Source organism: Pelophylax lessonae, assembly GCF_965119305.1.
Source record: "Pelophylax lessonae genome assembly, chromosome: 12".
NCBI classification, from domain to species: domain Eukaryota; kingdom Metazoa; phylum Chordata; class Amphibia; order Anura; family Ranidae; genus Pelophylax; species Pelophylax lessonae.
The window spans coordinates 122,259,324-122,285,645 of record NC_138779.1 but is presented as its reverse complement, the minus strand read 5'-3'; the positions used below and the strand labels follow the sequence as shown (position 1 = coordinate 122,285,645).

At 45.3% G+C, this 26,322-nt stretch overlaps 1 protein-coding gene across 1 annotated transcript in view; it reads left to right on the top strand.

Moving 5' to 3' along the window:
* ARHGEF12 (Rho guanine nucleotide exchange factor 12) overlaps positions 1-26,322 on the top strand; it is a 506,356-nt gene that overhangs the window by 111,671 nt on the left and 368,363 nt on the right. The window contains exons 6-7 of the mRNA XM_082273891.1: positions 294-343; positions 4,953-5,010. Coding sequence (XP_082130017.1) covers positions 294-343; positions 4,953-5,010 — 108 coding nt within the window. The remainder of the gene's footprint in view (positions 1-293; positions 344-4,952; positions 5,011-26,322) is intronic.

Here is a 26,322-nt window from a genome sequence, read left to right as displayed (position 1 = left end):
TGAAATGTTGACAGTGATAAAAATCAAACAGCGTTTCTAACCTTTTCCTAAACTGGAAAATAAATATTCTGGAGATGCGGTTTTAATACCAGGATGTGGCTCATCATGGACAATATTTTATTTGCCTACAAGTTACAAACTATTGGGGTGGGATTTGGATATTATTTGTTATAGAACAAGATGACTATGGGTGTAAGTTACACGTAAAAGGCCATAGTACTGTGTATTACGACAGGAAATATTAAGGTGCATGTTTGCTTTTACTGCTATTAATGTGCTTCTCTTTATATTAGATGGGGCTGCTATGCGTGCCGGAGTACAGACAGGAGACCGCATCATCAAGGTACTGCAGCTAAAAAATTTATTTCTGCCAATATGTATAGATTTGTATCCTTATGACGATAATGATTATTCTTTTTTTCTGCATTAAAGTGACGTTGGTTGTGAAGAAAAAAACTTTTTTATGTATTTTAAAAGAACAAAAAAAAAACGCCTTCTATTGCTCTCAACCACCTCCAAATCTCGATTTCTCTTTCATTCATCGACGGACACAGCACTCCATAAATCATAACTACTGGGTTATATTGCCTCCTCCAGGAGTAGGACTAGGCAGAACAAAAATACACCTGACAATGCCCATGGGCTTGATCTATAAACCCCCTCTCTGTTCTTGGTAATCAGTTTTAATCTGTAGTCAGGAGTGAGGACCTAGGCTCCTGACTGAAATCTATGGTCCTAGCAATTATTTCCCCTTCCTTAAATCTTTTTTTTTTGTTTTTTTTCCTCTCAGGAGATCTACAATCAACTGCTGGGCTGGGTGACTCGCTGGATAATCAAGATCCAGTGGCCCCCCCAGCCCAGCCAGCGAGCGCGCGCAGACCGCACCTACGTGCTAGGTCAGCTGCGTCATAGCTTCACGGACAGAGGCTGGCCTGTGAGTTAAGCGTCTCGCAGTGTCTCATACGACCCGGCTTGGGTCTGAGTCACAGATGTCCCTTGGCTGACAGTTCCCCTTCTTCGGTTGCGAAGATTCTGTCTGGAGCGTTACCCGCACCATGGAAGGATATGTACAGCCCCCCCCCCCCCCCTTTTGGCGGCTTTTTTGGGTGGACGCAGGTAACCTCAAGGGACACCCCCCCCCCCCCTCAATCTTAAATCCCCTCAGTGATCTGGGCTTCCCCCACTCCCTTTTGCCCCTGTCTGGACCTGGAGTCTGGTTGGGGTCCCAGGGCAGAGAATGCAGCTGAGACCCTTGCCCCCCACTATTCCCACTCTGTAAGGGTCCTGGGATAGTGTGTGTCCCACCCTGGTAGTCTGGAGGGGTCCCAGTGTTGGAAAATAGTGCAGAGTGCGCAGCAGAGTCTCCACTAACGTGTGTCCTACCTTCGGAGGGGGGTCCCTTTTGCAGAGGGTGCAGCATTGCAGAGGGCGCAGGAAAGATCCTGGAAGCATGTTTCAGTGTTTGTAGCTGATCTTGGCCATTTTCCCTTTAGTCTGGCTGGTCTCTGGTGGGTGGCCAGGTTTGTGTAGCCCGATGTCACGGGGGCCATTTTCCCTTAGTCCAGGAGACGCTGGGATGACCAAAGCCTCGGGAGATGCCGAAGCTTCTTCTCTTCTTCCTCAGTTTCCTCTTCCTGTGTCCGGGACCTATGAACAGGGATGGTGTCCATGATGATGCTGGGTTCTAATTCTCGGCGCTCCTCCGGTCGGTAGGTTGAGTCCTTGGGGGTCCCTAATTATCTCTCTCTCTCTGCTAATGGGTGCCCTGAGCCTTAAGGGGATCCCTTAGTGGTGCCAAAAGATAGTTTTTGTACTGCAAGGTCTTCCTTTCCTTATGGAGCCTCAGGGTCACATTTCCTTACTGACCCCCTCATGGATGGCAGGTCCCTCGAAACCCCCAGCTTCCTATGGTTGCACTGACGGCGGTCCTGCAGTCATTAATGTCCTGGGTGGAAGTGGGGTGTGGGCAAAGGCCCAGAAGGAAGCATCCCCTTCTTAGTCTGTCTCATCTGATTTTGAGCCTTTTGCTGCCGTAGATGCGGCCCATCCAGGGGGACTTAATATCACCCCCCAGATCCATCTGATAGTGAGGATGATTCCTCCATGGTCACAGTAGTGAATGAAAAAGCGCTGGTAGACGCACTTATCACTGTAGTGCGTGAGACTTTAAAAATGGAGGATGTGGCTGATGTAGCCACAGATGTGGCTGTGTCGTTTGGTACGCATAAGTCACCTCGTGCTCCAAAGATGTTTCCTTTATGTGCCTTATTTTGAAAGCTATTCCTGTAAGGAATGGGAACAACCAAAATTACCCTTTATAGTCCCCAAACGTTTTGCTGTACGTTGCCCTTTTGAGGAGTCACTTTTAAAAAAGTGGACCAGTCCACCAGTGTTGGACCCTCCTGTTTGTCCCCTACCATGATCCAAGTAGAGGAATCCCCATCCTTTAAGGACCCAGCTGACAGGAAAGCGGAGGCTGTGGCATGCAGCATGTTTACTATGGCTGGTTCGGCATTGCGGCCAGTCTTTGCCTCATCCCTAGTGTCTCAGACCCTAACCGAATGGGCCAAGCTTTTGTACCAAGGCATGCGGGGTGAGCAGGTACCGGCTGCTTATGTTGATTTAGCAGACCATCAAAGCTCTGATGAAGGGGGGACACCCCGAAACGTGTAAGCGGGTCTTTGGAGGTCCACATCCCACCACGGCCTACATCAGCAGAGGAAGCCCAGTGGAGAGTCTTGGTGGTCCTTGATTGCACATGTTTGCCCGTGTTCCAACTTGTTTTGTGAGTACAATGTGTATGCTATTTTATGCGCTAGGCTGGTGCGCCCTTTGTCCGTTCCTTTTTTGATCCTTCCTGGTTCCTAGGGCCACGGTAAGGCCAGGATCATACTCGGCTGAGGCTTCTTACGCAATTCCTGCAAGGAATCAAGGGTGAGGATCTTCCAATCAGTCTGGAGGCCATTAACGTCCCTTGGGGGCTTCCTCTCAGAGAAGACCAGATGTCCCAAGGGCTAATCTACCATACTGCTTTACAGTCGCTGGTTTTAATGGCTTGGCTATTGAAAGCTGGTACTGAGGTGTAGAGGTTTGTCTGAATCAGTGATCCCTACTATGGTGAAGGCAAAGAAGTCGCCTTCCAGCAAGATATACCATTGTATGTGGAAAGCGTACAGTTCTTGGTGTGAGTCGACTGGTGCTCATCTTCAATCCTTTTCTGTGGCTCGGATCTTAACCTTCAACAGGGTGTGGTTCAGAAGTTGGCCTTGAGTATCTTCATGGGCCAGGTGTCTGCCTTGGCAATCTTCTTTCAGCGACCTCTAGCCACACACTCTTTAGTTCATTCAGGGGGTTTGACATGTGACTCCACCTTTACGGTCTCTTTTGTCGCCATGGGATTTACATTTAGTGTTTTTGGTTCTCCAGAAACCTCAATTTTAAAAATATTTGGGAGATTACCTTGCCTACGTTATCCTAGAAGGGGACATTCTTGGTGGCTATTTCCTTGGCCCGCAGGGTATCGGAATTGGCGGCATTATCCTGTCGCAGTCCCTTCTTAGTGGCCCATAGGGATAAAGTGGTTCTTCGTCGCTGTCCATCATTCCTGCCCAAAGTTGTCCCTGACTTCCATTTGAATGAGGGCATTGTGTTGCCTTCCTTGTGTCCTAAGCTAGCTCATCCCAAGGAATTTGCTTTGCATACCTTGGATGTGGTTCGTGCTTTTCGGGTGTATCTGGCAGCTACTGAGTCCTTTCGGAGGTCAGACTCGCTTTTTGTGGCTATGGACGGACCAAGAAAATGGCTGGCTGCTTCGGCTACCATCTCCAGATGGATCAGACAGACAGTGTCACAGGCCTAGTCCATTAAAGGTAAGGTTCCACCTTTCCTTTTCACGTCGCATTCTACTTGGGCGCTTAGTGCTTCTTGGGCCTTCTGCCATCAGGCTTCAATGTCGCAAGGCGGCCACTTGGTCATTGGTGCATACCTTCACAAAATTCTATAAGGTAGAATACAGTACTTTGGCTTCTGCAGATGCTTCTTTTGGCCGCAAAATTTTGCAGGCTGCTGTTTAAGAGGGGGTGTTCCTTCTTGAGGTGTGTTTTTCTTTAAACTTGAATTTTTTTCAGACGGGGCTTCTGTGTCCTGGTTAAGGGCTCTTATGTTTAGCTTTGGGTTATTTTCCCCACCCATCATTTTCCTTTTGCACTGCTTTCGGGCATCCCAGTAGTTATGATTTATGGAGCGCTGTGTCCATCGATGAACGAAAGAGAAAATGGGATTTTTGTACTTTCATCGACAGACACAGCATCCATCCCTCTATGGTGTTCTGATACTACTAAACTGATTACCTAGAGCAGAGAGGGGGGGTTATATACCAAGCTGAGGATGGCCCATGGGCGTAGCCAGGTGTTTTGTTCTGCCTAGTCCTACTCCTGGAGGAGGCAATATAACCCAGTAGTTATGATTTATGGAGCACTGTGTCCGTCGATGAATAAAAGAGAAATGGATTTTACAGTAAGTAGAAAAATCCCATTATTTTTTCGTTACTTTGATCCTACTTCCTGATAGAGGGTGGGTATGTCCATTTCCATGGTCCCACTGTATGTAGGAATGTAGGCACCATCGCTTGCTTCCAAAATGGACTGGGGATCTTTAGTGTGCATTGAGCAGTGCACTGCCCATCCCAAACAAATGGTAGGGAGAATGAAAAAAATAGCTTGGGAGTTTACCTACTTAACTTCAAGGAGGCAAAAAACACACTAAGAAACATTTTCATTATGAATATATTACAGGGCTAATAAGTAGTGAATGTGTGTGGATTCTTTTTAGTGAATAAGGATATTTAGTGTCATGGTAATGTTCACTGTTTCATGGTTAACATTTTTGTGCCATTATGCCTTTCTCTGTAAGTAAGAGATGCATCTCACCTCCATCTGTTGTATTTTTTTCAGGTTAATGGAACACTGGTCACACACTCTAACCATCTGGAAGTGGTAAAGCTTATAAAGTGTGAGTACCTTGATTTTCATTAATTTAAATCATTGTCGCAACCAAGGTAGTTTCTACAATGGGGGAACATGGACTGTTACACTTTTCCATGCTATATACGCAAGTAGGTAAAGAGAGGCCATTAAGAAGGTATTAACCACTTGCCGACCGCCGCCCGACTATATACGGCGGCAGTCAGCCCCTCCCAGGCAAAGTGAAGTACCGGTACATCACTAGCCTGGGAGCCAATAGGGGGCGAGCGCGCGCTGCCGGAGGCGCGCTCCCGTCCCCGCTCGTTCACTAGGAAGCCCGCGTGTGTGACCGGCGGACCCGATGTCCGCCGGTCACTCGTGATCGTCGGGTGGAGAGGGAGAAATGTAAACAAAGCCGCCTGTCATTCTTCCTTGTGTAAAAGCACAGATCATACGGTCCTGCTATGTAGGACCGTTGATCTGTGCTGTTACACACACAGCCACATCCAATCAGCTAGAAGCACACCCCTAGGGACTCACTTAACCCCTCCCTCTCCAATAAAGTTAACCCCTTCCCTCCCAGTGTAATTTTTACAGTAACAGTGCATATGTACCCCCAAAAGTGTCAAAAATGGCAGTCAAGGGTCCGATCTGTCCGCCGCAATGTCGCAGTCCCACAAAAAAAATCGCAGATCGCCGCCATTACTCGTTAAAAAAAAAATAAAAATGACAAAAATCTTTCTCTTAGTAAACGCAATAACTTTTGCGCAAACCAATCAAAATACGCTTTTTGCGTTTTTTTTTTTTTTTTTTACCAAACATATGTAGCAGAAAACAAATTGGCCTAAAATGTAAAAAAATTTAGATTTTTACATTTTTTTGGGGGGGAATTTCATATAAAAAAAATGTGAAAAATATTGTTATTTTTGCAAAATTGCCGCTTTTTTTTGTTAATAGCGCATGATCAAAAAATCGCACAGGTGATCAAATACCACCAAAAGAAAGCTGTTTGTGGGGAAAAAAAGGACGTCAATTTAATTTGGCTACAGCGTCGCACGACCGCGCAATTGTCCGTTAAAATCACGCAGTGCCGAATCGCAAAATAGGCCCTGGTCAGGAAGGGGGTAAAATCTTCCGGGGCTTAAGTGGTCAAATTGTTAGTCCACCCTAAAACTAAAATCCCTGCATCTATAGACCTCCATGATCTAACACTAACCTATCTAGCCCTGTAAAGAAGAAATCCATATACATACCTTTTCTCCAGCTGCAGAGGACACAGCCGACAACGACTGTGAAATTAATGGGGAGTGACATCATCCATAGACTTACTATGGGGCTTCCGTTGTTGGATGTGTCCTCCACAGTGAAGCCGCAGCTGACAGCTCTGCGTGGGATCGGATTGGATCGGCTTTAAAAAAAAGGTATGTATGCTAATTTCTTTTTTAGAGGGGTATATAGGTTAGTGTTAGATTGTGGAGGTCTATAAATGGAGGGATTTTAGTGTTAGGGAGGACTTCTACTTTAACCACTTGCCACCCAGGCCAATTCTGACACGTCTCTCCTACTTCATTATTTTTTTGCTAGAAAATTATTATTATTATATATGTTAAACAAAAGAACAAACGTCCTCCCTGCGCTACGTAAATTATGCCAAACTGATGCAGCTGTTCATCACCATGTGACCAATTTAGGAAAAAACAGAATACAGCGCAAAACAGTGAAATGGTATGTGTTCACTCTATATAAACCTTTAGTGCTCCAAAGCACTTGTGTGTTTTTTTTTTTTTTTTTTTCTAAAGCAATCCTAGGGAATAAAATGGTGGTCGTTGCAACATTTTATCTCGCACAGTATTTGCACAGCAATTTTCAAATGCTTTTATTTTTTTTTTGAAAAAAAAAAAAAAAGCTGTTTCATGCTGTTTCATCAAAAAACACTAAAGTTAGCCCTATTTTTTTGCATAATGTGAAAGATGTTACACCAAGTAAACAGATACCTAACCGGCCACGCTTTAAAATTGCGCACACTCGTGGAATGGCGCCAAACTTTGGTATTTAAAAATCTCCATAAGCAACACGTTAAAAACTTTTTTAGAGTTAGAGAAGGTCTAGCGCTAGAATTATTGCTCTTGCTCTAACGTTTGTGGTGATACCACACACGTGTGGTTTAAATGCCGTTTACATATGTTGGCGCGACCTATGTATGCGTTCGCTTCTGTGAGTGAGCATGCGGGGACGGGGGCGCTTTAAACTTTTAAAGTGTTTTTTTTTTTTTTTTTATTGGTTATTCTACTTTTTATTTTCCTACTGTATTTTGATTCTTTCATTTTACATTTTTATTCCTATAACAAGTAATGTAAACATTCCTTGTAATAGGAATAGGATACGACCGGTCCTCTTTACGGCAAGATCTGGGGTCTATAAGTCCCTAGCTCTCACCTCTAGGATGGAAAGCCTGAGATTAATATTAAAAAAAAACAAACAATCTCGGCTTTCTTGCCGGGGCAACGGCAGTGTTTATAACGGCAGAGGCCGGGCGTGATGTTATGACCTCTGAAAGGTCATAGGGACTGCTGGGGACCATCTGGTCTGCGGTATTCTCTATGGTGAACTTCCAGCATAGGCAGATTCCTTCTCAAGCTTGCCGATCTCACAGGCAAGCCGCTAGAAGCATCAGGGATGGGGGGAGGGGTGTCTGTCTTCTGCCTGTAAAAACAAGCAAGCGTCTGAACAGCTGCTATGATTGTTTTTACGGTGCAGGGAATCGCCTGCTATAAAAGAAGATATCTGAATGATGCCTGTAACTGCAGGTATTCAGATATCCCCACTCAAAATCTGCAACGTCATATGACGTTGTGCGAGCAGGAAGTGGTTAGGGAAACGTGTCAGGTATACAGTATAAAAAAAGTGGCTGTAAAGCCTTACATATAGCCAGTGAAGTGACGAGCCTCATGTGATGCACAGAGATTAAAATGATCCTCCTACAGAAGTTGTGCCTGTTTATCTGCAGCCATCTATTCTCCAGAGCCAAAGTACACAGATCAAAGGCTATTTCGAAGCTCCAGTAGGCAGGGATCTAATGTCACGTACTGCACAGCATCGAGTTGAGAGTAATCTGAGATTTAGGTGGAGGGAATGAACACACCCCCTCTAAACAGTCCCATAAGGAAACCTACACAGCTGAGGCTGTCAGTTGCTTACTGTGTGTTGCGGGTGATTCAGGGTGTTGCATTGAGGCTAGCACACACTATAGAAGGACATGCTTTGTTCATTTCGGAGAGGACTGCACTTAGGCACAGTTCCTTTTTGCTGAGAGACCAACAGTCTATGTTGCCATTGTGGACTTGCAGCCTAGACCTTTGCACACTGCTAGATGACAGGCTGTGCTGTCACTGCCATCTTCCAAGTCTCAAACTGATTAAACTTGATATGTTTTCAAAATAATTAAAAAATCATATAGACAAGCAAACTAGAGGTTTTGACAGGTCGAGACTCTAGCACGGTGAAAATGGTAATTTAAAGGGCACAGAGTGTGCACATTGGCTCCCTGCAGAACTACAGAGCATAGATGTGCAGTGGAGTAAACTGCTTTTGCAGCTTTCTCCAGGTTTTGGTATACCTGGATGGGGCTCTGTAGTTTGGCGATTCCATAGTGTCTTGGGCGGGACAGAATCTCCAACCATGTGTCCATGTTTTTTGAATGACCAGCAGGGTGTGTGCTCATGTGCACACAGCGCTTATAATGGAGGTGAAGGAATACCTCAGAGCTCCCAGTTGGAAACGGCTCCACGCAAGAAAGACAGGTCGTCTCTGAGTCAGAGGCTGCAGGTGGCAGCCAGAGACCGTGGGTGTCTGCAAGAGCCAGGTGACTGCGGAGGACTAAGGTCAGAGTGAAGGGGTCCACTTCGGAGAATTCATGGTCTGGGGACCAGCATAAAGAGGAAAGGTATTGCAACTGAAAAGCTGAGTGAGAGTTTAAGAGCCAGATGGGCTAGCATTTTTTGTTATATATTCACTGGAGAAGAACCCCTGTGTGAAAAACCCTATATGTTATGGACTTTCCTTAATTTTTTTTATAAAAATGGGCTTCCATGCCCTAAAAAAACCAAACTGCTGACTGACATGAATGCCTTGAAAAACAAATCTACCACTAGAGCTAACGGCCCCTGTGTTACAAGGTGAATTGATTAACCTCCCTGGCAGTCTGATTATGTCCACATTTCTGTGCTAAAAGCAGTACATTATTTTGCATGGAAATCTGTTGTTTTATATTTAAAATCTCCACTTCCCCTGCGATTCCCCTGCTGTCCTCCCAGCCCAGTCTTCCGGTTCCCTTGCCTGTGAGCGTTGTGATGCAGGGGGGTGAAACCGGCGGCAATTTAAAAAATGTAAATACACTAAATGACATGATACAAAGTTGTGATCTTAACGGATTACACTGTATCATGCCATTTCACCATGATTTCACCTGGTGACTTTCCCAGTGCCCTGCCGGTTCTTTTCCAGTTCTTTGTGCCTGAGAACGACCATGGCGTCCAAAAAGCGTTCTTTTTGCCAAAAGCGCTTTTAGCTGTCGCGGTTTTCCAGTTCGTCTAAAAGCGCTTTTGCGCAAGAACGCTTTTTGGATGCCATGGTCGATCAAAATTTTCCATGCACAAAGCACTGGAAAAGCACAGGCAGGGCACTGGAAAGGTCACCAGGTGCGATCACAGCTTTGTATCATGTCATTTTTTGTATTTACACTTCCACCCCCATGCGTCGCAATGCTTGCAGGGAGGGAACCGGAAGGCAAGTGCCGGCAATCAGTCGCGCACAAAGCGGGGAGAGAGTGTGAGGAGGACGAAGGGGGAGCGCAGGGAAGGTGAATAACATTGCGGGGTAATCCGAGTGTGGCTCGGGGTTACCGCTTTTGGTACTAAAAGTTAATCCCGAGCCACACTTGGGAATACAGCTAAGGAGGTTAAAACGGGAGCAGCCAGAATCTAAAGCCGATGTGCATGGCAACCACTCAGCGTCTATCTCCAGTTTGTTCAGTTGAACAATAAAAAATAAAGATAAATGCTGATTGGTTGTAATGCACTGCTGCTCCAGATTCTGTCTGCTCCAATGTTAATTAATTCCCCCCATGGAGTTTGTCCAGGTAACTGTATCATGCTGACACCACTAAATTTGGTTTGAGCATCTACAATGCTGTGAAAAAGTATTTGCCCCTTTTTTCTTTTTTGCATATTTTTCACACTTTTAAATGATTCAGATCAAACTAATTTTAATATTACACAAAGATAACCAGAGTAAATCCAAAATGCAGTTTTTAAATTATTTAATTTATTAGGGAACTCCCTGACTCCCCACCCTCCCCTTGCTAAATAATAAATTAACTGTGATTAATCTGTGGAATCAATAAATCACTTAAATAGAAGCTGTATCACAAAATGAAACATGCTAAAAGATCTCAAAAAGCAACAAATCAAGAAAAGATGAGAATCACCGTAGTTGACATGCATCGGTCTGGAAAGGGATACAAAGCCATTTCTAAAGCCTTGGGACTCCAGCGAATCATTGTTAATTTTGGCAGCAAATTTCAATTTATTTTTAGTCTTAGGACTAAAATGGCATTTTAGTTTTAGTGCCATTTTAATCTTCTGCAAGTGTTTCAGTTTGTCCAGTACATTTTAGTCGACTAAAACATCTTACATTTTAGTCGACTAAAACATCTTACATTTTAGTCGACTAAAACTCATTTTAGTCATCTAAATGGTCATGGTCAGAGAGGAGGCCTGTAATGCTGCTGCCTGCAGTCAGTGCAGTGAGTGCACACAGTGCTGCTCAGAGTGCTGGATGGGGGTCTCAGGTTTAAGGGTGGTCTCTGGTCTGACTCTGAACTGAAGTTGTTGAACAGGATGGGCCGAGCGGGCCTCAGCGGCCTATATGCACGCACACAGTCCTGGATGGATGGCGGAATCGGATGCCAGTGGTGACTGGTGAGTGGTCTGAAGGGACTCAGGGAGGCTCTGGATGTGGTGGTAGCTGGGTGCCAGTGCCATGTGATGAGTCGGGCCTGGCGCGTCTGGCTGTAGTGCTGCAGTGCTCTGGTGAGGTCAGGTGACTGGTCTCGAGTCGACTCTCTTGTAGTAGTCCACTCCTCACGTCGGACGTCACGGGGCACGCCACGCCAGACGCCACACAGGCGGAGCTCCGTGAAAACCGGAAGTTGAGTAAACGTCCCTGCCTCACATTCTCGTTTAGTTTTCGTTTGTTAACGAACATGGATTTGATTTTCGTCATAGTTGTCGTCATTTGACGAAAATGTGCTATACTTTGCGTCTCGTTTTCGTCAGTTGAAAAATGCTGGTGACGAAAGCGGTGACAAACGTTTTCGTTGACTAAATTAACACTGCTGTAAACTCCATTGGCTGTAATGTTATTGCACAGATTACCTGAATATATTACCAACATTAAATATTAGGGAAAAATATAAGAAAAGTCTTTTTCTTAATTGTTTAGTTTTCAGCAGCTTAGTACATGCTCCTTACTTAGCGTATGCGGTGGTACAATACATCTTTAAACTTTAATGTGCTATTACATGCTTTGGATGAAATTGTGTTGCCGATATAGAAATGGCCAGCAGAGGAGTGTTAATTTTGATGATGTCAATTATTTATTTAGTTTTAGTTCTAGTCTTATGACTAAAATGCCATTTTAGTTTTAGTCGTATTTTAGTCATTTGAATTGTTTTAGTTTTAGTCGCATTTTAGTCGAATAAAATTGTGTTAATTTAGTCGACGAAATTAACACTGCAGCGAACCATGGTGAGAGCCATTATCCACAAAGGGAGAAAACTTGGAATGGTGGCGAACCTTCTCAGGAGTGGCCGGCTTACCAAAAATAACTGCAAGAGCACAACAAAGACTCATCCAGGCGGTCATAATAGAACCCAGAACAACATCTAAAGGACTTCAGGTCTCACTTGGATAGTTAAGGTCAGTGTTCATTATTCAACAATAAGAAAGAGACTGGACAAAAATATCATCTATGGGAGAGTCCCAGGGTGAAAGGCACTGCTGACCAAAAAGAATACAAAGGCTCGTCTCACATTTGCCAAAACACATCTGGACTATCCCCAAGACTTTCGGGCCAATATTCTGTGTACTGAGGAGACAAAAGTTGAGCTTTTTGGAAGGTGTGCATCCAATTACATCTGGTGTAAAACTTAACACAGCATTTCATAAAAAGAACATCATACCAACAGTCAAACATGGTGGTAGTGTGATGGTCTGGGGCTGCTTTGCAGCTTCAGGAACTTGGACGACTTGCTATAATTGATGGAGCCATGAAAAAAAATTCTGAAAGATAATGTCCAGCTATTAGTTCGTGACCTCAAGCTCAAGCACAATTTGGTTATGCAGCAGGACAATGATCCAAAACACACCAGCAAGTCCACCTCTGAATGGTTAAAAAAAATAAAAAATTAAGGTTTTAGAGTGGCCTAGCCGAAGTCCAGACTTAAATCCGATTAGGCTCATGCCACAGCATCTCAAACAGGCCGTTCATGCTCAAAAACCCTCCAATGTGGCTAAATTAAACAAATCTGCAAAGAGTGTGCCAAAATTCCTGAAGAGTGTGAAAGTCTTACTGCCAGTTATTGTATACGCTTGATAGCAGTTGTTGCCACCAAGGGTGGCACAACCATTTATTAGGTTTAGGGGGCAACTACTTTTTCACATAGGGTCAGGTAGGTTTGGACAGCAAATTAAATTATTTAAAAAATGCTTTATAGTTTACTTGTGTTATCTTTGTAAAATATTACAATTTGTTTGATGATCTTAATCATTTAAGTGTGACAAATATGCAAAAAAATAATAAAAATTCAGGAAGGGGCAAATACTTTTCACTTTTGTTCATCAACGGATGCAGAGCTCCATAAAACATAACTAGTGGGTTATATTCCTTCTTCCAGGAGTAGGTCTAGGCAGAACAAAAAACACCTGGCTACGCCCTCTGGCCGTCCTCAGCTGGGATCCACCCCCCTCCCCCCTCTTCTCTAGGTAATCAGTTTTAATCTGTCCAGTCAGGGGTAAGGACCTAGACTCCCGGCTGGGATCTCTGGTCCTAGCAATTTTCTCCTTCCTTACAACTTTTTTTTGTTTTTTCTTTCGAAAGATCTACAATCAACTGCCGGGCTGGGCAACAGGCTGGATAATCTAGATCCAGTGGTCCCCCCTAGCCCAGCTAGCGAGCACGTGCAGACCGCAGCTACGCGCTAGGTTTGCCTGTGACATAGCCTCACGCACAGAGGCTGGCCCGCGAGTTAAACGTCTCACAGGGTCACATGCGACTTGGCTTGGATCTGAGCTGCAGCGGTTCCTTGGCCGACCGCTCCCCTTACATCGGTGGCGAAGAGTTCTGTCTGGAGTGTTACCTGCACCATGGAAGGGTGTGACAGTCCCCCCCCTCTCCCCTTTTTGGTGGTTTTCTTTTCGGTGGATGCAGGTAACCACCAGGGACGGTCGGACCTGCCTACAGGTTCCTTCCTCCCAGCCTTAAATCCCTCTCTGTGCTGGGCTCCCCCCACTACCACCCCCCCCCCCGTCTGGATCTAGAGTCTGGTGGAAGGTCCCAGGACAGTGAATGCAGCAGACACCCCTGAGGTCTCCCCCCCACTATCCTCACTCTGTAAGGGTCCTGGGATAGGTTGTGTCCCGCCCTGGTAGTCTTGAGGGGTCCCAATGTAGGAGACCCCTAGGTGCATGCCCTGCTGTTTAAAGTGTGCGTATAGTGCAGGGGGGTCCCAGTGTAGAGACCGGAGCAGAGTGCACAGCAGAGTCTCCCCTAAGCATGTGTCCTACCTTCAGTGGGGGTCCCCTTGTAGAGGGTGCAGGAAAGATCCTGGTAGCATGCTTCAGTGTTTGTAGCTGATGGTGGCCAATTTTTCCTTAGTCTCGCTAGTCTCCAGTTGGCGGCTGTGTTTGTGTAGCCGGATGATTTCACGGGGCCATTTTCCCTTAGTCTGGGAGATGCTGGAGACAACTGAAGCCCGGGACATATGAACAGGGATAGCGTCCATGATGATGCTGGGTTTGAATTCTCGCGCTCTTCCAGTCGGTAGGGTGAGTCTTTGGGGATCCCTGTTGGCTCTCTCTCTCTCTCTGCTGCTCTCTCCCTGAGCCTTGAGGAGATCCTTTAAGTGGTGCCAAAAGACATTTTTCTCTTTTGGTCATTGACAGACACAGCTCCATATCTTCTTTGACCCTTGGGTTATGCTGCTCTCCTTAGGAGTTGGACACTAGGCAGAAAAGAGTTGTTAGACTACGCCCAAAGGGCAGTCCCAAGGGGTATACTCCCACTTCCTGCTCTAGCTCTTCAGTTTTTTTTTCTGCCTAGTCAGGAGTAAGGACCTAGGTTCCTGCCTGGATCTTTGGTCCTGGCATGAAGGAGGATGTTCACGCTTCACAAGAGGGGGAGGGAAGTGGATGTGGTTGTTGCTTACCGGGCTGTCTGTGTTGCACACGGGGGGTGGTTTGACCAGGTTCCCCTGGGGTTTAGTGACTGGGGCAGTGATGTCCTCCCTGTGGCGATTATTGGGCTGGAGGGAGCTGATGTTTCATCATCCGCTGGTCCGCGCCTCATGTGGCCTGGATGGGGCCGAAAATTTAGGTCGAGGCTTTGCGGCCTACTTACAGCTGTCCGGGGTCCTGGCCAAGCTGTCCGGAGTCCTGGCCAAGCTGTCCGGGGTCCTGGCAAAGCTGTCCGAGGGACCGAGCAAGCTGTCGTTACTGCTGATCAAGCTAATGGAGCTTCTGGCGGACAAGCGATTCACATAGCCAGATTGGGCCAAAAATTTAGGCCGTGGCTTTGCGGCCTACTCGCAGCTGACGGAACTAGCTGTCCGAGTGCATGACCAAGCTGTCCGGGCTCCTATTCAAGCTGTCTGAACTGCTGATCAAGCTAACAGCTTCTGGCGGACACACGGCTGGATCGGGCCCCAAATTTAGGCTGCGGCTTTTGCGGCCTACTCGCAGCTGGCTGGCCAAGCTGCTGTCCGAGCTGTTGACCAGGTTATCTGAGCTGCTGACCGGGTTGATAGAGCTGCAGATGGACATCCACCTTGGGGGGGCATATGGTCAACCTGGCGCCTCCCTTGAACCGGGGGGTGCCGTGGGGGCGCTTAATTTTTTAGTGAAGTGTTGCAGCCATTATTGTGTGGGTGAGGGTACTCTGCCTGCGTGTCTGCGTCAGGGCAGGCCCCCCTCCCTCAAGGGGGCTATGTCCTATTACACCCTCTATGGAGGGTGACCCTTTTTTTTTTGGCAGGTCTAATAGGCGGTCCTTTTTGTGCACCTTTGGTCGGCGTCTCCATGTGGGACCGTGGTCGGCGACCTCCCCTGCTGGTTATGTTCTCAGGGTGAGCTTAGTATAAAGCGACTCTACTGGGTCTGCGTCCACGCACTTCGGGTGCTCTGACGGTGAGGATGATTCCTCTTTTACTGCACAGGCCCATGCAGAGGCGCTGGCCGATAAACTGATTGTATCGGTGCAGGTAATTTAAATATTTGGCTGCAGCCCCGGCTGCGTCAGAGGCGCCGGTCCCCTTGGGGCATGCAGTTTCTCAAAAGCGACAAAGGTATTCCCCTTTTCCTGCCTACAGTGACAAAATTGTCGCGAATCAGTGGACTTTTTCTAAACGCAACATGGCGTTGCCTGAGCGTTTCGCTAGACAGTATCCCTTGGGGAGTCTGTTTGGTTCGTGGGCAGTCCCACCTGTGGGGGACTCTCAGGATTCCAGGCTGAATAAATCCACCATCATTCCGGTGGAGGAGTCTCCGGTATTTAATATAGCATTGGTGTCCCTGGCTTTCCCAAATGGGCACAGCTTTTGAGCTGGGATGTGGAAGGGGGAACAGCCTCCACGTGCCCTTGCGGAGCTGGCACGCTTTTTGTTCCAGTGGTTGCAGTTCGTCTGTGATGCCTCTCTGGATGTGGCTCCCTTAGTCCCTGGGCTGTCCGTGACAGCATTATCCTTCAGCGCATGATATGGCTAATATACTTGTCTGTGGATGAGGCTGTCTAGAAGGCATTGTGTGATCTTCCATTTGGGCGAATTGCCTGTTCAGAGTCTCCCTGGAAGGATCTGGTATGCTGAGAGCGGGTCCTTCCAGACCTGCCGACAAGATCTCTTCTGCCTGAAGGGGCGCCATCACCCATGACCTCTGGCCGTCGCCACGGACGCACTGGGGGGTTGCTTCGGGGCTGGTGTTGTCTGAAATACAGCTTTCCTCCTGGAACTTCTGCCAAAACTCCTGCATAGGCTCGAGGCAGAAGGAATTACGGCCATCCTATTGGCTCCAGACTGGCTTTGCCAGTCTTGGTATGCAGATCAGTTGCGGTTGGTCGTCGATGTTCCTTGGTAACTGCCTCTTAGAGGAGATCTGTTGGCTCAAGGGCCAATCTTCCATCTTGCTTTATAGTCCCTGGCCTTAAAGGCTTGGCTTTTGAAGCCAGGTGCTGAAGGCTAGAGGAAAATCTGAATCTGTGATTCCCACTCTGCTGCAAGCTAGCAAATCTACTTTTAGATAGTTTCACCATTGCCTTTGAGGAGCATACTTTGCGGATGTGAATCCCCTATGGCTGACTCCCGCTCTTTTTCGGTGATTCAGAGTTGGTTTCCTCCAACGAGGTGTTGAGCAGCACCTGGCCTCGGGTACCGTCAAGGGCCAGGTTTTGGTCATTGCCGGTTTGCTTTCTTCATCCTTTGGCTTCTCTTTCTGTGATTCGCTCCTTTGTTCAGTTGGTTCACCACTTGGCTCCCCCAGTACGGTATCTGCTGCCCTTGTGGGATCTCAACTTGGAGCTGTCAGTTTTCAGTAGCCCCCGTTTGAAAATATATGCAAGATTCCTCTGCGTACATTGTCCCAGAAGGGAACCTTCTTGGTGGCTTTTTCTTTGCTGGCAGCTGTCTTGTTGTTCACCTTACTTGGGAGTTCACCGAAATAGAGTGGTGCTTCGTCTTTGCCAGTTTCCTTCCTAAGGTCGTCTCTGGTTTCCGTTTAAAATAAAAGCATTGTGTTGCTTTCATTGTGTTCTAGACTTAAGCATCCTAAAGAGATTGCCTGAACCACATCCAAAGAATGTAAGGCAATCAGGGTGTACCTGGTGGTGACTGAGTCGTTCCAAAAAATTGGATTCCCTGTTTGTCCTTACGGCTGGTTCCCGTAAGGGGCTCGCCGCGTCTGCTGTGACTATTTCCAATGGATCAGGCAGACGGTGGTGTAGGCCTATTGTATTAAAGGTCAGGATCCTCCGTTTTCCTGCATTCTACGAGGGTGCTTAGTGCCTTTTGGGCATTTCGTCATCTGGCGTCGGTGGTCCAGGTTTTCAGGCGGCCACATGGTCATCCGCGCACACTTTCACAAAGTTTTATAGGGTAGATATGTTGGCGTGTGTTGGTGCCACCTTTGGCCTTGTTGTGGAATTTTTCCTCAGGTACAAAATACCTGTTACCTGTTAGTCAGTGATACCAAATCAGACAATATATAGCTATATATATAATGAGATCAGACAAGACTCAAGATGGCTGAATCATAGTGACCTGATTTATTACAACATGCTGGAGTTTAAATATACTCCAATATGGGTTTGTCATTACTATCTGACGTACAAGAAATGGGTTGTTATTAACATCTTTTATCCAATCAAAGTTAACAACTAATTATAGTAAGCATTATGTCAATCTAGATCGTGATTCTCTGTCATAAAGGGAAATTTCTTGGTGACACACAATAAAAGTTCCAAAGGGGCTTTTTAGAAGATATTATTGGCTTTGTGGTCAGCTGTCCAGACAGAGTTGATATTCTGAGAGATAGGGAATTTCCACTGTTTCGATCATCTGATATATTCTTAGCCTTTGCAAGCTCAGTGACACATGTAAAGAAATCAAAGTAAAATGAGATTAACTCGAAAGACATTTTGTTTAAGATAACCATTCTAAATGCCAGTCAATGCATCCTGTAAAGGCCAATAAGGTAAACATTGAATGCGAGATAGGTATGCCACGACATCTCTCCCCTCTTGAGAATTTATTGATCAGGCTAACTAACTACCTATTCCGCTTATCAGATCCCTCCAAGGGAGCAGCCCCTTACGCTTGGAACACTGGCCCAGAGGGCAAACCTCAGTGGGGGGTGTCCGAGTCTTGGTAAGGTTCTGAGGCGGAGATTACTTCATACATGGGGGTTTGAGGTGACAGATTTCTCATTACAGCATACTCAGCATCATCAATCCCTTCTTATTTCCGTATAGAGTTGAAATAGGTTGTCTCCTTGGCCTTGGTAATCTTATCAACCAAACACATAATTATTTTAATTCAACAGATAACTAGAGATCATAATTATCATAAACATCAATATGAATACACCACTTTCATTATTTTAGGAGATAAAGCAAAACCTCCAAAAGACTGTGTTCATTAAGATGGGCGGACACTATTGGAAATAAAGAGGCTATAGTACCTGTTCCTGTGACACACTGAGAAAGTCAACTATGGGCCTTATTGCCACAGAAACAATAGATTCCCAACCCTGAATGTGACCACCCTGGGGTGAAAATGGGTATTAATAACTTTTCTGCATAATACCCCAGTTTCTGTCTGAACAACAGAAACCTGAGGGCTTCCCCTAGGTGAGAAATGTCCATATTGTCATTCAATATGGCTCATATTTTATGTTTAACAGTTTCATTTCTGTAATGCATGCAAGTTTCATGTCATGGGCTGTTCAGTCAGCTGTAGGCAGGATATGTTTATCAGTGCTTGTGAACAGTCCACCCTCCCCACATCAGTTTTATTTCCATAGAACTCTATACACACTGTAGGATTCTTGAAACCTGCGACTTTTGGGGGAATTAACATGTCCTTTTGTGCACTGGTAATGTTTCTATAGGATTTTGAAAACTCTGTCTGATTTAGATCCTCTAATGCAAGTGGGTTTACTAGCACTGGCATAGTCTGGGACTCTGGGTGTAATTGTGGACATATCTAGCACCCTGACTTCCTGGCTACCTGGTATTTAAACTTAACAGTACATTGGGCCTTAGGTTGTCTGTCTCTTTTATACCCAACATTCCCATACATATTAAAAATTAAAAGAAAATCATTGTACCACCTTTTTTCAATGACTGGCGTGAATCCATGTATCCCTTCTACCTTGAGGGATGTTGGTGTAACCAATTGCACTCTTAGTAGCCTTACTTTATGACTTAGTATCCTCATTTGGATCTGGTAGGAATGAAAACACACTATTATGCATTTTTTGTCAATTGCTTTTAAAGCGCTGCAACACATCTAGTGAGATCTGAGTGTGCAGCTTGCAATTGCTGTGATAAATAGAGACCTGCTTCAGGTACCCACACCTCTCTTGGGAGTGTTCCTGACAAAGGAAAAAACATAAAACAATCTACTTGTTTCTGCTATTATTTTACTCAACTTGTGTTTTTTTTTTTTTTTTCATACAACCTTTTGTACCTTTCCGCTACTCTGTGAGTGATATGGAGTGTGAAAGGCTTTCTCAATATTTAGTGCGGATAGGATCTCTTGTAGAACCCTTCCTTTAAAGTGAGTACCCCTGTCACTTTCCATAGGTTTTGGGATTCTATACCTGCACATTAACCTAGGGCAAAGGCCTTTTTCCTGTGGTTTGTACTTTACCCCTAGAGACTGGCCAGGCCTCAGGCCATCCTGAAAAATGTCTATACAAACTAAAACATGTGCATAGGGACCAGACTGTGGGAAATCAATGTAATCTATTTGAACTCCTTGGAAAGGACAGTCTGACTTAGGCGGTGCTTTTATGGGGTGCTTACAGCTCTACCAACATTGTACCTAGCACAGGTAAGACAAGAAGCAGTATATTTTGCAGCTACTCCAGGAAAACCTGGTGCTAACCAGTGTTGTATTACCAAGGTGGTCATTAGAGTCTTTGAGATATGACACGATCCGTGAGCTGCAGGTGCCACCCTCGGGTATAGGGCCGGAGATCAGACAGAAATGCTCCTCCATCCTCCAGCAACCAGTTACATCCTGTGTTGCACCTTTCTTCTGCCACTTCTCACGCTCCTGTGAGGGGGCTTTTTCTGCAATGATATCAAGATTGCCATACTTACAGGAGTTGGTTGCTTTCCTACGAGTGTCAGTACCCGGATAGGGACCTGTTCCAGTGCAGCCTCCTTCGCTGCTCTGTCGGCCCTTGCGTTTCCTGCAGCTTCTTCTGTGTCCTCTCTTGCATGTGCCTTGGTTTTTTAATAAATGGCCACCTTGGTGAAACACTGGAAGACTAAGAACAGTCTCTATTATATCTGCATGCTTTTTCTTGGCTTATCAGCTGAGGTCAAAAAGCTACAAGCTTTCAAGAATATGACCAAAATCATGTCAATGTGAATGTTAACTCTTTAAAATTCACAGGCCTTTGCCAAAACCATCAGCTGCTTGTGCTTAGAATTTTAGATTTAATGCCTCTGCATTCCTTTTGTTTATTTATTGCTGTTACTACTGCATACCCAGTTACAGGCTTACCCTCCTCTGTTTATAAACATGATACATCTACATAAAGGGTCTCATCAGGGCTCCAGAGAGGAGCCTTTTTGGCAGGGCTCAACAATTCAGATTCTGCCATCATCAGCTCAAAAACAGTCATGGGGGATATTTAACAAACATTTTTTCCCCTCCCCCTCTAATGCCTGCTCCTGTACTGGAAGTAAACTGGCTTAAAAACATTGCACCTGTTTTATCCAGCAGCTCTTTTGCAGGCTGTGGCCCGCACACAGCTGAGGATCCTTTTATCACTGGGTCAAGCTGGCAAGAGACATATGCTACATACTGGATTAATGGGCACTTCATCTGAAACTGAACATTGAAATTTTAACTCAACACAAACATTACTTTTTTTTTTTTTTTAAATGACTTCCCCTTTTCCTTTGAAGCCAGGCAGGAAACCACTCTCACCCCTGCTACTGTTATTCCTACTGTAAACCTTTCGGACGCTTCTGATGGGGACATGCTGACACAGGTTAGCTGAATACCTTATCTACTGTCCATCTTCTGGGGTAGAGGGGGTGGTTGCAATTCTTTGCTCTAATGTCCTGTCTTTACACTATTTGTAGTAGGTCACTTTTTATACACCCATAATGACAGCAAGTAATGTACTTTTATCTTTCAAACAAAAAAACCTCTAAGAACTTTGTCCCGAATTTCAAAAAATCTTATCAGAGGTTCCTCTTTGGTTACGGAGGGTGCCCCTGAAATACCACTTAATATACCATAATAATATAAAACGTTATTCTATTTTAAAACTTTTGGCTCAGTGCCAATAGGGTTCAATGGTCATGTTAATTGCAGTAACCCTTAATGTCTAAACAAAGATTCCTAGTTTAAAGGGCAACCTATTATTTTTCATCTTAGTTTAATTTAATACAAAATAACCCCAAAAATATCATATGCCGTTCATTTATCATATAAAGAAACAACCTTTTTTTTTTTCCTCTTTCTCCGAACTCACGGAGAAGGAACCTCTTCGGCTACTTCCTCTTTTTATATTAAAGACACAGCTTCATACAATCTGTCTCAAAATAAACAACAGGCTTTTGAATTCAAGGGCAACGATCATCCTTACATTCTTCTTATGAATACAAGATTTGCTGTGTTTTCTCATGAAACAATTCAACACACACCAACTCATTTATAATATATCAATACTCATTCAACTTCATACTCTCCTGCTTCCATATTTCTGCAACTGATTTTAGGTTTGTTCTTGCCAAATCTGTTTCATACACTTTACAAAAATCTGCCATATCCTATCTTATCTTATTCTACAACTAGGATTATTAGCTGTCCAACTACAGAACACTTTAATTGGCTGTGTAGCCCAAAGACTATGCTCCCAGAGCATTTAATCTTCGAATGCAAACTCCCTGGTCTGTCCCATTTATCTGGTAACCCTGTTACCCATACACTCTAAGGCCATGGTCCTAATGACCTTTCCCATCGACCCCTGGTCGGTATCTACAGAAACCCAGTTTCCCATTTCACTGTTATCCAAGAAATAGAATAACTACCTATAACTCCCAAGTACCCTGACCTGGACTTCGGCCCTTGCTCAGCCGATACACAATGTCAGGTTAACTCCCAAGTACCCTGACCTGGACTTCGGCCCTTGCTCAGCCGATACACAATGTCAGGTTAACCCCCAAGTACCCTGACCTGGACTTCGGCCCTTGCCAGCCGATACACAATGTCAGGTTAACTCCCAAGTACCCTGACCTGGACTTCGGCCCTTGCCAGCCGATACACAATGTCAGGCTAACTTCTAACTCCCAAGTTCCCTGACCTGGACTTCGGCCTCAAACAGCCGATACACAATGTCAGGATAACTCCCAAGTTCCCTGACCTGGACTTCGGCCCTTGCACAGCCGATACACAATGTCAGGATAACTTCTAACTTAAAATCAGCCTATTACCATATGCATATGTTTACATATATACTATAACATAGAGATAGAAACCTTTACATGTATATGAAATGTCAGGCTAAAACAGTCATATACATTCAATGCTTGCTACGTCTCAAATGGACACTCCGAAATGAGACCGCTTTACCAGAACACAACTGGGGGTCACGTTCCTGCGTGTCCAAGACACCCACAGTGGTGAGGGTTGACCCAACCTCACCTTTCGCAACAAACAACAAATGTTATTAGCAATATATACACCGACTAAGGGTTTAGGTTCTTTAAGAGGGTATTACGTCAAAAATAAAACAGAGTTACCTGGACGTCATTGGATGGACTGAAAAACATTGTAAGCAGACAATGGGCTTACCTGGCCAGATATTTTCAGTGTATCCAATGCAGTTCAGATGTCTCACTCCGTCCGCAGATGACGTCACCTCTCCTGGGCTCAAGCTCGCCAAATTGTTGTGGAATTTTTCCTCAGGTACAAAATACCTGTTACCTGTTAGTCAGTGATACCAAATCAGACAATATATAGCTATATATTTATATATAATGAGATCAGACAAGACTCAAGATGGCTGAATCATAGTGACCTGATTTATTACAACATTGCTGGAGTTTAAATATACTCAAATATGGGTTTGTCATTACAATCTGACGTACAAGAAATGGGTTGTTATTAACATCTTTTATCCAATCAAAGTTAACAACTAATTATAGTAAGCATTATGTCAATCTAGATCGTGATTCTCTGTCATAAAGGGAAATTTCTTGGTGACACACAATAAAAGTTCCAAAGGGGCTTTTTAGAAGATATTATTGGCTTTGTGGTCAGCTGACCAGACAGTTGATATTCTGAGAGATAGGGAATTTCCACTGTTTCGATCACCTGATATATTCTTAGACTTTGCAAGCTCAGTGACACATGTAAAGAAATCAAAGTAAAATGAGATTAACTCGAAAGACATTTTGTTTAAGATAACCATTCTAAATGCCAGTCAATGCATCCTGTAAAGGCCAATAAGGTAAACATTGACTGCGAGATAGGTATGCCACGACAGCCTCAAGGTTTTGCAGGCCGCTGTTGGAGAGGATTAGTCCTCTTTGAGGGTGTACGTTTTTGCCAGTTGAGCTCAAGTTGTTTTCTTGTTGAGCTCTTGTTTTACGTTGTTGGCTATGTTTTAGCCTTTGGGAAGTATGTTTATTGCTGTGTTCTTCCCACCCCTCATATTGACGCTGCTTTGGGACATCCCAAGGGTCAAAGACGAAATGGAGCTGTGTGTGTCAAAAATCCTTTTCTCTGATGTTTGACGGACACAGCACCCGCCCCTCAAATGAAATGGAGTTTGGTCTTCTGACACTGTTACAGAACTGAAGAGCTAGAGCAGGAAGTGGGAATATACCCCCTGGGATGGCCCTATGGGTGTAGTCAAACTCTTTTCCACCTAGTGTCCTACTTCTAAGGAGAGCAGCATAACCCAAGGGTCAAAGAAGATATGGAGCTGTGTCCGTCAATGAACATCAGAGAAAAGGATTTTACGATAAGACAAAAATCCAGTTTTTCTACTGCAGGGTCTTCCTTTCCTTATGGAGCCTCAGGGTCACATCTCTCCCATTGACCCCTTCATGGAGGTGGCAGGTCTCTCGGTTCCCCATTTTCCCATGGTTGCACTGACGGCGGTCCTGCAGTCCTCAGTGTCCCGCTTGTGGACAAAGGCCCAGGAGGAAGTGTCTCCTGCTCAGTCTGTCTCCTCTGATTCTAAGCTGGATGCGGCCTTGGACGGGGCCCGTCCAGGGGGACTTAAAATCACACACTCTGTCCAGGGAATTGATTTACCTAGGTCTGATTCTATTTTCAACCAGGGTGGCCCTTCCTCTGCACAATCTTAAGAGATCACAGGCCGTGATTCACCGGCTGCTGTCACACAGATAGTTCTCTCTCTCCCATTTTGCATTCAGGTTCTGAGTCTGGTGGTATCCACCTTCAAGACTGTTCTGTTTGCACAATCTATGCAGCTCCTTTAGCAGGTTCGGCTCCACAGGAGGATACAAAAATTAGTGACGAGGTCACAGGGTCCTCTGACTGACTCCGCAGGCGTCCAAGGGCCATGGTAAGGCCAGTATCATCCTTGGCTAAGATTTCTTCTGAAATTCCTGCTAGGAATTGAGAGCAAGGATCTTCCAAACATCCTGGTGACTGTAAACGTCCCTTGGGGGCTTCATCAGAGAAGACCAGTTGTCCCAAGGGCTGATCTTCCATCCTGCTTTACAGTCGCTGGTTTTAATGGCTTAGCTATTAAAAGCCAGGTACCGAGGGATAGAGGTCTGTCTGGATCAGTGATCCCCACTATGGAGAAGGCGAGCAGGTCATTTTCCAGCAAGGTATACCATCGTACATGAAAAGCATAAGTTTCTTGGCGTGAGTCGATTGGCGCTCATCCTCTATCCTTTTCTGTGGCTCGAATCTTAACCTTTCTTCAACAGGCGTTGATCAGAAGTTGGTACCATCAAGGGCCAGGTGTCTGCCTTGGCAATCTTCTTTCAGCGACCCTTAGCCACGCACTCTTTGGTTTGTACCTTCATTTAGGGGGTTCGACATGTGGCTTCACCTGTACGGTCTCTTTTGCAGCCGTGGGATTTAAATTTAGTACTTTCGGTTCTCCAGAAACCTCCATTTGAGAATATTCGGGAGAGTCCCTTGCCTAAGTTATCCCAGAAGGTGACCATCTTGGTGGCTATTACCTTGGCCCACAGGGTATCCAAATTGGCGGCATTATCCTGTCGCAGTCCCTATTTAGTGGTCCATAGGGATAAAGTGGTTCTTTGCCCCTGTCCATCATTCCTGCCCATGGTTGTCTCTGAATTCCTTTTGAATGAGGGCATTGTGTTGCCTTCCTTGTGTCCCGAGCCAGGTCATCCCAAGGAATTTGCCTTGCATACCTTGGATGTGGTTTGTGCGATTCGGGTGTATCTGGCAGCTACTGAGTCTTTTCAAAGGTCAGACTCGTTTTTTGTGGCTACGGACGGACCAAGAAAAGGATTGGCCGCTTCTTCAGCTACCATCTCCAGATGGATCAGACAGACGTTGACTCAGGCCTATTCCATTAAATGTCAGGTTCCACCTTTCCCTGTCATTGCGCATTCTACTCGGGCGCTGAGTGCTTCTTGGGGCCTTCCGTCATCAGGCTTTAATATGGCAAGTTTGCAAGATGGCCACTTGGTCGTCGGCGCATACCTTCACAAAATTCTAGAAGGTAGATACAGTACTATGGCAGATGCTTCTTTTGGCTGCAAAATTTTGCAGGCTGCTTTTTAAGAGGGGGTGTTTTTCATAATTTTTTTCAGATGGGGCTCCTGTGGCTCGGTTAAGGCTCCTGTGTCCTGGTTAAGGGCTCTTTTGTTTAGCCTTGGGTTATTTTCCCCACACCTCATTTTTTTTGGCACTGCTTTGGACGTTCCACTAGTTATGATTTATGGCTTGTTGTGCCTGTCGAAGAATGAAAGAGAAAATTTGATTTTTGTACTTTTCTCTGAGTTAATCGACGGATACAGCACCCACCCCTCTATAGACTTCAGATACTTCTTGCTACTAAACCGATTACTAAACTGATTACCTAGAGTAGAGCGGGGGGGGGGGGGGTTATATCAGCTGAGGACGACCCATGGGTGTAGCCAGGTGTTTTTTGTTTTGCCTAGTCCTACTCCTGGAGGAGGCAAAATCACCCACTAGTTATGATCTATGGAGCACTGTGTCCGTCAAACTCAGGAATAGATTTTTCACTGCACTGTATGTGTCATTAACCTCTGGTCATCAAAAAGTAAAAGTTAATTTGATCCTTCAGTGCTGATTATCTGGCCTTATCTA